Raw genomic sequence first — 13579 nt, 5'->3', positions numbered from 1 at the left:
GCATTTTTTGTCAATGCAGTATCTTTTACAGTGGCAGCTTATAAAACCTTGCTTACTTCCAGATGACAACATAAAAGCTGAATGAAGAGTTAGTGAAGTACGTCTTGCAGTTCAATAAAGTTGCTCTCAGCAACTATAAATTCATTGCGAGCATAAAATCGCTCAAGGAGCCCTTCTTTGGTACCTAATTGATAAAGCCCTGATGAATTAATTCCGACAACAACAGCTAAGACATTTCTGGGAGCTGCGCGTCCTTTATCAACGTCAGGCACTCTGACCGCTACACTAGTTCGAATATCAACTTTAGAAAATTTTGAATTAGAAAATGAAATCATTTTTTGTGCTTGTTGTTTTTGACCAGATTTAGCACATTCTCTCTCAACGCTGATACTGTTCTTCCTTATACAGAGCTTGCAAGTAACGTTCTGTCCGAAACCCTCATTATTCTCATCACTTTCTCCGCAAGTAACGTATATTGATAACATCCTGAACACTTGTAAGCTCCTGAAGTTTCGTTTTCACAAATCACACAATAAATTTTGCTGTCATCTTTTTTTTTTCTGATTCTTGTGTAACCTCTCCAGCTTGAGGTATATTTTTATCTTCACTAGATTGTTCGTTAACTTCTTCTTCATCAGTCTTATCTTGATCATTGTTCTTTACCGAAGAAAGAAGTTGTTCCAATTCTTCTTCAGTTTCTATAGAAGAATACATGTCACTGGAAAGAGAGGAATCCGCAAGTCCGATCTTTTGCGCTGATCCAAACATAGCCTCATAAGGACTTGTCTTAATTACCGAATGGAGAGCTTGATTCTTCTTACTTTGAATAAATCGGAGTCCTTCAGACCATTTTTCCGTATTATTGTCAGCCATCCACGCTACCAGCATGTCACGAATATCTTGGTTCGACCTTTCAACCGAACCCTGACTCTGAGAATGTCACGGTTTACCAACAAGCTTCATTCCAAGCCACATATCGGCCAAACTTTTAATTATTTTATTTACGAATTCACGACCATTGTCGCTTTGAAGTATACATGGGGCACCGAATAAACAAAATATGTCTATGAGTTGGTAGGCCACTTCCTCGGCAGTCTTCGTCTTAAGAGGACGAAGAATTGTGAATTTGGTTAAATGATCTTGATAATTCATAATGAATCGATAATCTTTATCTGGCTCTGACTGCATGTCAATCAAGTCCACTTGACATCGAGAGTTCATGTAGTCAGATAAAATAAGTTGTACAACTAATCCATGTTTTGGTATCTTTTTCTTCAATTGACACTGTTCACACAAAGACAGAAAAAGATTTATTATTTGAGGAGTAACATTACAATATTTCTTTTTTAGTTCAGCTTCCATAACTGAAACATAAATAAAAATAATGTAGAAAAATATTAAACAAACACAAATTATTAATTAATTATTGACTATGAAACTAAAAAAATTATTAACCTACCTTTACTACATACCTAACATGTCTAACTATACTTCGCGATATCAATCTTGTACCGAAAACTTGGAATTCGTAATATAACGTAAATATGTATCAAATCTAGTCAAATTTCAAAAATGTACCTATCTCTTTTTCTTTTATGTCCCACGTTGAGATGTGCTGCCTCCAATACATCAAATAGCTCATCCGCTTTACAGAAATAGCGAATTTTAGAATCGTCCATGCCTTCAGAATCACTTTCAATCAGTTTTTCAGTATCATCAGGTTTTAAGATGTCGTATCGCTTTATACGACGATACTGCTTTGACGATAGCGATTGCTTATTTTTTTGAAGTAATTGAGCTTCTTTTACTTCTTGAAATAGATATTTCGTACCGCTCGTTATCAATAAAAACACTCCGATCAGTACTTGTTTTCTTCAACTCACTCAATTTATCATAAAAAATCTTCTTTTTATCAGACATGATTAGCACGCAAACCAACGACGTCCACACTCTAGCAATACTAAATAAAATGACGAACAAGAATGTACGTGAATCCGTCGGCCGTTAATAGATTACATTTGTCTTATATCGCGTCATGGCTGCATCAATAGGCGTGCACAATGTGTTGTGGCATTTTTACATTGCCAGAACGCGTTTTGGTCGATTATCAAAAGAACCTCAACACGAATTTCGCTTTGTGGCCTTTTTGAATATGCCAAAAGGCGTTATGAGCGTTTTTACCACGACACAAATTTCGCGCTATGGCTGAATCTGAGATGTCTGAACGCGTTGTGACCGGTTTTTCCGCCCAATGAGCGTTTTCGGTCTTTGAGCCTAACATATATACTAGGACTGTGAATTAATTTTGAGGGACTTATAATAGATCACGTAACTTATGTTATATCGCATCGGATACTTCTGTAACTATATTCATGTCAAAGCTCTGTCATTAGGTTTTACTTTTTATTATGTCATTTTGCTGAAGTGTAAACAACATATTTTTTCTGAGCTCCGAAGATGTCGAATTACGAGCCAACAAAACACCATTCGCGAGAAGTTTTACTTTTCCTGTTTAATTCAAAGAAAAGTACTGCTGAAAGTCATCGAGTGCTGTTGGAAACTTACAGTGAACATAATCCATCGATAAAAACGTATGAGTATTGGTTTCGACGTTTTAGAAGTGGTGATTCCGATACAGTTGACAAAGAACGCCCTGGTCAACCGAAAAAGTTCGAAGATGAGGAATTGGAAGCATTACTCGATCAAAATTCATGTCAAACGCAAGATGAACTTACTGAATCGTTGAATGTTGATTGCACAACAGTTTCCAAACGTTTAAATGCACTCAGTATAATTCAAAAGCAAGGAAATTGGGTGCCATATGAATTGAGGTCGAGAGATGTTGAACGGCGGTTTTTCACGTGCAAACAATTGCTTCAACGGCAAAAAAGAAAGGGTTTTTTGTATCTTATCATCACTGGCGATGAAAAATGGATATGCTAAAGATAATCCTAAGCATAGAATATTGTGGGGTTTGCCCGTTCAAGCATCAACATCGATGGCAAGGCCGAATATTCATGATTCGATGCACATGCTCTGTATTTGGTGGGATCAGCTTGGTGTTGTGTACTATAAGCTGCTTCAACCGAATGAAACCATCACTGGTGAATGCTACCAAACACAATTAATGCGTTTGAGCCGTGCATTGAAGGAAAAACGGCCGCAATTCAAGCAAAGGCACGATAGAATAATTTCTTAACATGACAACGATCGACCACATGTTGCTCGTGTAGTCAAAAAATACTTAGAAACGCTGAAATGGGATGTTTTACCTCACCCGCCATATTCACTAGATATTGCTCCATTGGATTACTACTTGTTCCGATCCATGGAACATGGCCTGGCTAAGCAGCACTTCCAATCTTACGAAGATACGAAAAATTGGACCGATTGGTGGATTGCATCAAAAGATGAATTGTTCTTTCGACGCGGAATCCGTATGCTGCCAGAAAAAATGGGAAAAAGTAGTGGATAGCAATGGACAATACTTTAAAGAATAATAATGTACACAATTTTTCACAATAAAGCCTTGAATTTACAAAAACTACCTCAAAATTAATTCACAGTCCATATATATATGGACATCCTGAATATATATATATATATATATATATATATATATATATATATATATACAGCATGTCCCAAAAGTATGGACACACCTGATTTTCTTGGAAAATAAGCGTGCTAGAAAAAAACGTCAATAACAAAAGTTTCGGGAAATCAAACGGTGCATCTAAGAGTGACCTTGAGTTTGACCTTGAGCTTGACCTTCAAGGTTATTTAAAGGTCAAAGTGTTTTTTTAAAATGAGAATCCCTATTTTTGATTGTATATTCTTATAGCTGACTCGAGAGCTTTCCAGAACACTATAATAAAATATTTCTTCATTGAGTACTTTTCGAATTATGAGGCTTGAAATAATTTCTTAACTTTTACATCCTAAAATAGCTAGTAAAAATTCATTTTTCGATTATTTTACCTTAACACTTTTATGTACAAAATAATGAGAGGAATCAATTGATGTAAAGAAAACATATAGTTGTTTTTAAGAAAAAATATGTAATTTGCAATTAACAATTCCATATTTTTTCTTAAAAACAACTGTATGTTTTCTTTACACCAATTGATTCCTCTCATTATTTTGTACATAAAAATATTAAGGTAAAATAATCGAAAAGTGAATATTTTACAAGATATTTTACGGTTTATGTAAAATTAAGAAATGATTTGAAGCCTCATAACTCGATAAATGCTTAAGGTAAAAATATTTTATTATAGTGTTTTGGAAAGCTCTTGAGGTCAGCTATAAGAATATACAATCAAAAATAGGAGTTCCCATTTAAAAAAAACACTTTGACCTTCAAATAACCTTGACCAAAAGGTCAAGCTCAAGGTCAAACTCAAGGTCACTCTTAGATGCACCGCTTGATTTCCCGAAACTTTTGTTATTGACGTTTTTTTCTAGCACGCTTATTTTCCAAGAAAATCAGGTGTCCATACTTTTGGGACACGCTGTATATATACACGGTGGGCCATTTTAATCGATGCACTCGAATATCTCGAAAACAGAACTCTTCAGAAAGAAATGTTTCAAACAAAAATTGTAGGGTGTAAAGGGGGACATAAGATGGTAGCATTGGTTTGACCTTGGAAAGTCATTTGAAGGTCACATAAGTCACCTTCAATTTCTTAAATTGAACCCACTACTTTTCATTACATATTCTTGTAGCTTATCTCGAGAGCTTTCCAAAACACTACAGACAAATGTTTTTTCATTAAATACTTTTTGAGTTATAAGGCTTCAAAGTTTGCAGTACTTCGATATAAAATGCAAAATATCTCGTAAAATATTTAGTTTTCGGTAGTCTTACCCTAATACTTTTATGCACAGGATAATGAGACAAAACTATTGGTGCAAAGAAAACGCATGATTGTTTATAACAAAAAGTGCATTGCAAATTACACATTTTTTATCATAAACAATCATACGTTTTCTTTGCACCAATAGTTTTGTCTCATTATCCTGTGCATAAAAGTATTAGGGTAAGACTACCGAAAACTAAATATTTTACGAGATATTTTGCATTTTATATCGAAATACTGCAAACTTTGAAGCCTTATAACTCAAAAAGTATTTAATGAAAAAACATTTGTCTGTAGTGTTTTGGAAAGCTCTCGAGATAAGCTACAAGAATATGTAATGAAAAATAGTGGGTTCAATTTAAGAAATTGAAGGTGACTTTTATGTGACCTTCAAATGACTTTCCAAGGTCAAACCAATGCTACCATCTTATGTCCCCCTTCACACCCTACAATTTTTGTTTGAAACATTTCTTTTTGAAGAGTGCTGTTTTTGAGATATTCGAGTGCATCGATTAAAATGGCCCACCGTGTATATATATATTTTTTTTTTTTTTTTATACATATATATGCACGGTGTCCTTGAGCATGTGCTCATGCACTTCTAAGATGGTAGAACGCAGTAAATTAAATAAAATAATCCTATTCTATGTAACGATTTTTGTAATAACAATCGAAATATTAATTATTGAAGTCGGACGAATGAGAGAAGCGCTCGAGCGCTCGAGCTATAGCACGACCCACCGTGTTAGACATTGCCTGCCGGCACGCGGCGAGAGGAGAGACAGCGCGCCGCTACCCGTGGTTACCGCTATCACTATCCGCCAATTGCGCGGAGGCCGTAGATGTCGACCGCTCTCTCGCAAGGTACAACCCGGCTACACGTCGTAGATACCGCCGTAGAGAACGGACTTGGAGCGTCGCGAGCCGCGCAGGGACTGTAGTTGCCGCCCGACCGCTCTCTCGTAGGTACCGTCGAGAACGGACTTGGTGCGTCGCAAGGAGTGGCACCCGTTTGGCCACGTTAATATTGACCACCGTCCCGATTGACCACGTTGAAATTGACCACGTTGCGATTTACCACGTTGCTATTGACCACTTCCCGATTGACCACCGTCCCGATTGACCACCATCCCGATTGACCACCGTTCCGATTGACCCCCGTCCCGATTGACCGCCATCCCGATTGACCGCCGTCCCGATTGACCGCCGTCCCGATTGACCGCCGTCCCGATTGACCACTGTCCCGATTGACCACGGTCCCGATTGACCACCGTCCCGATTGACCACGGTCACGATTGACCACCGTCCCGATTGTCCACGGTCCCGATTGACCATCGTTCCGAATTTCGCATGGGTTTGCAAAAGGGTGGGGTGGGGGGGTTTGCGGGTTGTGCAGCAGTGCGTGTACTCCCCGTCGCGAGCAGGATTAATGGAATAAAGCAGTAACTTAAGGAATTGACCAATCACATTCATGCATTAAAAGAATTCTCGACTGTGATTGCCCAATTTATGGAGTTACAGCTTTAATTCATTAATTCTACTGCCGTTGTAGACGATGCTTTAGGGTCGTCCACAGTGGTCGTAGCATAAGCTTGTACGGTGTAAGATTCAAGAAATTCACCAATCACATTCAAATATTAAGAGAATACTCGACTATGATTGGTCAATTTCTTGAGTTTTACGCCTTACAACCTTATGCTACGGCCATGTAGACGAATCTTTAATTCCGATTTACAACAGATAATTTAAGCCCTAAAGAAATTGTTCAATCACAGCCGAGCATTTCCTTCATAAGCCGCGTTACGAAATTATTATCAGTATACTGCAAATTCTATAGTGCACGTTACGTATATTATATATTTTCAGTGTTGACAGTAAACTGGCAGCAATTTCGGAACACGGCCATACTTGACTGTGATTTGTCAATTTCTTGAGTCTTACGCCTTACAACCTTATGCTACGGCCATTGTAAACGACTTTTGAAGCGTCTACACTGAGATTTTAAAGAGACTTAAGGCGTAAAGCTTAAGAAGTTGACCAATCACAATCGAATATTCTCTTAATACTTGACTTAATACTTGAGTAATTGATCAATTTCTTAAATCTTACGCCATAATTCTCCTTAAAATTTCATTGTAGACGACGCTTAATGTAGCGTCTATAATAAGATTTTAAGGCATATGACTTAAGAAATTGATCAATCACAGTATAGTATTAAGGGAATATTCGATTGTGTTTGGTGAATTTCTTAAGACATACGCCTTAATATCTCATTGTAGATGACGCTTAAAGGCAATTCTACGGTGGCCATAGCATAAGGTTGTAAGACGAAAAACTCAAGAAATTGACCAATCACAGTCAAATATTAAGAGAATACTGTGATTAGTCAATTTCTTGAGTTTTATGACTTACAACCTTATTCTACGGCTATTGTAGACGACTCTTTAATCCCGATCTACAATAGATAATTTAAGCCCTAAGCCTTAAGAAATTGACCAATCACAGCCGAGCATTCTCTTCATAAGTCGTATTCCGAAATTACTATCAGTAATGCAAATTCTATAGTGAACGTTACGTATATTATATATTTTCAGTGTTAGCAGTAAACTGGCAGCAATTTCGGATCACGACCATACTTGACTGTGATTGGTCAATTTCCTGAGATTTACGCCTTACAACGTTATGCTACGGCCGTTGTAGACGACTCTTGAAGTGTCGTCTACACTGAGATTTTAAGGAGACTTAAGGCGTAAGACTTGAGAAATTGACCGATCACAATCGAATATTCTCTTAATACTTGACAGTAATTGGTCAATTTCTTAAATCTTACGCCTTAAGTCTCATTAAAATTTCATTGTAGACGACGCTTAATGTAGCGTCTATAATAAGATTTTAAGGCGTAACTCTTAAGAAGTTGACCAACCACAGTCTAATATTAAGAGAATATTCGATTGTGATTGGTCAATTTCTTAAGTTTTACTCCTTAAAATCTCATTGTAGAAGACGCTTAAAGTCCACTCTACAGTGTCCGTAGCATAAGGTTGTAAGACAAAGACTCAAGAAATTTACCAATCACAGTCAAATTTTAAGAGTTTACTCGACCGTGATTGGTCAATTTCTTGAGTTTTACGCCTTGCAACCTTATGCAACGGCCATTGCAGACAAACATTTAATCCCGATCTACAACAGATAATTTAAGCCCTAAGCCTTAAGAAGTTGACCAATCACAGCCGAGCATTCTCTTCATTAGCCGTGTTCCGAAATTGTTACCTGTACTGCAAATTCTATAGTGCACGTTACGTATATTATATATTTTCAGTGTTGGCAGCAAACTGGCAGCCATTTCGGAACACGGCCATACTTGAATATAAGTGGTCAATTTCTTGAATCTTACACCTTACAACCTTATACTACGGCCATTGTAGACGACTCTTGACGCGTCGCTTACACTGAGATTTTAAGGAGACTTAAGGCGTAAGACTTAAGAAATTGGCCAATCACAATCGAATATTTTCTTAATACTTGACTATAATTGGTCAATTTCTTAAATCTTACGACTTAAGTCTCCTTAAAATTTCATTGTAGACGACGCATAATGTAGCGTCTATAGTAAGATTTTAAAGCGTAAGTCTTAAGAAATTGACCAATCACGGTCTATTATTAAGAGAATATTCGATTGTGATTGTTCAATTTCTTAAGTCTTACGCCTTAAATCTCATTGTAGAAGACGCTTAACACGTCGTTTACAATGGCAGTAGAATTAACGGATTAAAGCAGTAACATGAGGAATTGACCAATCATATTCAAGCATTAAATGAATACTTGACTGTGATTGGTCAATTTATTGAGTTAAAGCTATCTTTCATTAATTCTACTGCCATTGCAGACGATGCTTTAGGCTCATCCACAGTGACCGTAGCATAAGGTGGTAAGGCGTAAGATTCAAGAAATTGACCAATCACAGTCAAATATTAAGAGAATACTTGACTGTGATTGGTCAATTTCTTGAGTTTTACGCCATACAACCTCATGCTACGGCCATTGGACGACCCTTTAATCCCGATCTACAACAGATAATTTAAGCCCTAAACCTTAAGAAATTGACCAATCACAGCCGAACATTCTCTTCATTAGCCGTATTCCGAAATTGTTACCAGTACTGCAAATTATATAGTGCACGTTACGTATATTATATATTTTTAGTGTTGGCAATAAACTGACAGCAATTTCGGAACACGGCCATACTTTACTGTGATTGGTCAGTTTCTTGAGTCTTACGCCTTACAACCTTATGCTACGGCCATTGTAGACGACTCTTGAAGCGTCGTCTACACTGAGATTTTAAGGAGACTTAAGGCGTAAGACTTAAGAAATTGACCAATCACAATCGAATATTCTCTTTACACTTGTCTGCAATTGGTCAATTTCTTAAATCTTACACCTTAATTCACCTTAAACTTTTATTGTAGACGACGCTTAATGTAGCGTCTATAATAAGATTTTAAGGCGTAAGTTTTAAGATATTTACCAATCACGGTTTAGTATTAGGAGAATATTCGATTGTGAATGGTCAATTTCTTAAGACTTACGCCTTAAAATCTCATTGTAGAAGACGCTTAACACGTCATCTACAATGGCAGTAGGATTAACGGATTAAAGCAGTACCTTAAGGAATTGACCAATCACATTCAAGCATTAAAAGAATACTCGAATGTGATTGCCCAATTTATGGTGTTACAGCTTTAATTCATTAATTCTACTGCCGTTGTAGACGATGCTTTAGGGTCGTCCACAGTGGCCGTAGCATAAGGTTGTAAGGCGTAAGATTTAAGAAATTCACCAATCACAGTCAAATATTAAGAGAATACTCGACTGCGACTGGTCAATTTTTTGTCTTATGCCTTACAACTTTATGCTACGGCCATTGTAGACGACTCTTGAAACGTCGAACGTCGACTACACTGAGAATATTAAGGAAGACTTAAGCGTAGAGACTTAAGAAATTGAACCCAACATGATCAGTTTAAGGGGATGCCGAGTCGGCAAGCCGAACCCACGGGTAGGCGCCTCATTTTTCAATAACTAAAAGGTCAGTACATTACCGACACTTATAGTTACGTTACCGACAAATCTTATCTAATAATAGAAAATACATGTATATTAGAAAGACCATGCATAATTTAGAAAGAGATAAAATGCAAAAGTTTTTCCGTTAATTGTGGTTAATTGTGTTTATTGTTAACAAAAAATGTTGCGAGTCCACTGATGTATCGTCTCGTACAAAGCAAACTTTGTAAGCATAGATCTGTCTTATATTTGCGTACATTTGCACAATTCTAACTGTTGCTCCCTCATCTATTAGTCATTATCATATATAATAATATATATTATATATATATATATATATAGTATATATATATTATAATATACAGGGTGATTCCAAAAATAAAACCTTGTCCGTGAAATGAACATTGTTGAGTCATTTTAGAAATAACGATTTTTCATTTTGCATAAAATTTTTCCCGAAAGCTTAGTTTTCCGAGATTATTAAAGAAGAAGTTAACGCATGACCGGGTCGGATACAAGAGGCAAGCAAGGTGACGCGAGAACCGTCGACGCGGGCGCTTACCGCGGGCGCCTGCTGCGCAATCAGCGTGAGCGCTATACACCACTAGACACACACATCGACACATAACATTCTCTCTGCGTCTGCTTGTCTGTCTGTCGTCTCTCTCTCTTTTTCTCTGCTCCTCTTCTCTCTCTTTCATCGCTCACTCTCTCTCACGTGTATTTTTTTTGTTTTTTTTTTTTTTTCTACGAAAGAGGGGAAATAATTTTGCATTTATGCATACCCACAGGGTCGATCACATGTGAGTTATTGTTGGGACCGAGTACCAAGTCGAATTAATCCTAACTTCGGTACCCCTACCGCACTAAAAACCCCTCTCTTCGCTGAATTTCTTGACACACTGTCCCTCCTGGTCCTTCCCGGAGATCTGTTCCACATAACGTTAAAAATAGTTTTATTGAGCGCTTTGTTTCGATGACTCTGATGTATTGCTGTATATTTGCTTGAAGGAGTAAATGATTTCCGTATTAAAGGATACGTCGTGAGACCGTTCTTCCGAAATTTAACCGTAGAGTATCGTACGGGGTTGCACAAGACAGAAAATCCAACACCTAACGATAGGAAATTATAACGTGGAAAAGTTTTTCCATTCTTTTATGAAACTGGCATTTATTTTATAAACTTTACGTAATCACATTATTATTCTCGAATGGAGACGAAGAAATTTACTGATTGACTTCTACACTAATCACTGTCGAATAATAATACTGTTTGGCGTATTAAAAATCACTCGATGAAAGAAACCGTGCGCTGGACCAACGTGTTACTACACGACGCGACCAATGCGAGATAATTACTCGCGACTGCAAGTAACCTGCTGCTTCCTTGTCATGGTAAGGTTGCGGTAGGTTAAGATACTACTCGGCCTAATCGACACGCGATCATGTGTTCGAAATGAAGAATCGTGGTAGAGACGTAAAGAATAAAACATTTAACATTATTAATATTATTACCCCTACGATTGAATGTGTGTGATGTCCATACATCGTATATATCTAATTTAAAAATTAATTAATTAAAATAAGTGTTTGTAAAATATTTATTACTTTGTATACACCCATATTAAATATTAATATTAAATATTTATTTAAATTAATTTATCTATATTGATTTACTATTGTTAATTTAAGCTATTTATTTAATCTAATTTATGCTTTAACTATTCTATTTTATTTATTTATCTATTTCATCTAATTTATTTTTAAACTATTTATTATCAAAAATGACCGATTTCGGATCATTGATTAAAAATAGTTAAAAAATAAATAAGATGAAAAATAGAGAATATTAAATAAATAGATGTTACAAGATAAATAGTTAAAAAAAAATAGTTAAATAAAATAGTAAATAGAGATAGAGTAAATAGTTAATAATAAATATTTAATATGTAATATTTAATATGGGTGATAAAAGTAATAAATAGTTTAAAAAATACAACTTGATTAATGCTAAAATTTAATTTTTAAATAATAGAGATCATACGATGTATGGACATCACACCACATTCATGATAATAATATTAATAATGTTAAATGTTTTATTCTTTACGTCTACCAACACATTCCTTCAATCTGAACACATGATCGCTGTTCGATATAGCGCCTGTATACCTTAACCTTTACCGCAATCTCTACCATGACAAGGAAGCAAGCGGTAACTTGGCAGTCGCGCCGAGAATTTAATCGTCGCATTTGTCGCGTCGTGTAGTAAACGTGTCCGCCGCTGTTCTTTCATCGAGTGATTTTTAAATCGCCAACAGTTATTTAATTTCGACAGGTTAGTGATAGAGCCATCAGTAAAATTTCTCGTCTCTCGAGTGAATAAATAAATTGAATTACGTTTAAGTTTTATAAAAAAGAATGCAGTTCATAAAAGAAAAAAAAAACTTTCAGTTAATCATTTAGTGGGATCTGTCTTGTGCAAACGTGATGATTTCTACGTTTAAATTGAAGAACGTACGATCTAATCGGAAAATTCATTTCTCCTTCAAGCAATATTACAGCAATACATCAGAAGTCATTCGAACAAGGTAAAATAAGCTATTTTTTAACGTATGTGAAAACAGATCTCGGGAAAGGACAGAGGGGACAGTGTGCAAAGAAACTCGTGAGAAAGAGAGGGGTTTTTTAGTGGGTAAGGGAGTACCGAGTTGGTAACGAACTTGGTATCGTAGGTTCCACCTAACTCAGCTGGGATCGACCGTGGGTATGCCATAAATGCATGTCCCTCTCGTAAAAAGAAGAAAAAAAAAAAATAAAAATAACACGTGAGAGAGAGTGAGCGAATGAAAGAGAGAGAGAGAGAGAGAAAGAGAAGAGAGACAGACGACAGACGCAGACAGAGAGAGAAAGTATGTGTCGCAGTGTGTCTGTGTGTATATGCGATCAAGCTGATCGCAGGCCAGGCGCACCCCGCGTAAAGTCGCCCGCGTCTGACGGGCTCGCGTCACCTTTTCTTGCCCTGCCTCTTTGTATGCGACTCTGTCATGCGTTAACTCTTTCTTTAAATAAATTCGAAAACTAATGGCTTCGGACAAAAATTTTGCAAAAATGAAAAATCGTCTTAGAGATTGACTCAACCAATGTGGCATTTCACGGACACATGGTTATTTGATGATACCCTCTAATGCGACGGTGGGCCATTTTAATCTGTATGCACTCGAATATCTCGAAAACAGCACTCTTCCGAAAGAAAATGTTTAAACAAAAATTGTGGGTGTGAAAGGGGGACATAAGATGGTGAGCCATTGGTTTTGACCTTGGAAAGTCATTTGAGTGTTCACAAATATAGAGTCACGCTTGCGAGAGTTCTTAAATTGAACCCACTATTTTCTTACATATTCTTGTGCTATCCGAGAGCTTTCCAATATCCACTAGACAAATGTTTTTCAATTAAGTACTTTTTGAGTTATAAATGCTTCCAAATCGCAGTCTGCTCTTTGGTTCTGTATATAAAAATGCAAATATCTCGTAAAATTTTAGTTTCCGGTATCCCTTCCTATCTTTTATGCATCAGGGAATAATGAGACAAAATTTTATTGGTGCAAAGAAAGACGTATGATTGTTTATGATAAAAAATGTGTAAT

General features: G+C 36.5%; 1 protein-coding gene across 1 annotated transcript; it reads right to left on the bottom strand.

Annotated features, from left to right (window-relative positions):
• Window positions 1-525: 525 nt before the first annotated feature.
• Window positions 526-2281, bottom strand: LOC112639035 (KRAB-A domain-containing protein 2-like). The gene is made up of 4 exons (XM_025411826.1): window positions 2182-2281; window positions 1605-1810; window positions 1006-1284; window positions 526-930 (listed from the first exon to the last, which is right to left on the bottom strand). The coding sequence occupies exons 1-4, from the start codon at window positions 2279-2281 to the stop codon at window positions 526-528; spliced, it is 990 nt and encodes a 329-aa protein (XP_025267611.1).
• Between the last annotated feature and the right edge of the window lie 11298 nt (window positions 2282-13579).

Source organism: Camponotus floridanus, unplaced genomic scaffold, assembly GCF_003227725.1.
Source record: "Camponotus floridanus strain SB8 unplaced genomic scaffold, Cflo_v7.5 scaffold433, whole genome shotgun sequence".
Taxonomy (NCBI): domain Eukaryota; kingdom Metazoa; phylum Arthropoda; class Insecta; order Hymenoptera; family Formicidae; genus Camponotus; species Camponotus floridanus.
Note: the sequence above shows the minus strand (reverse complement) of the source record. Positions and strands in the feature narration are given on the sequence as shown.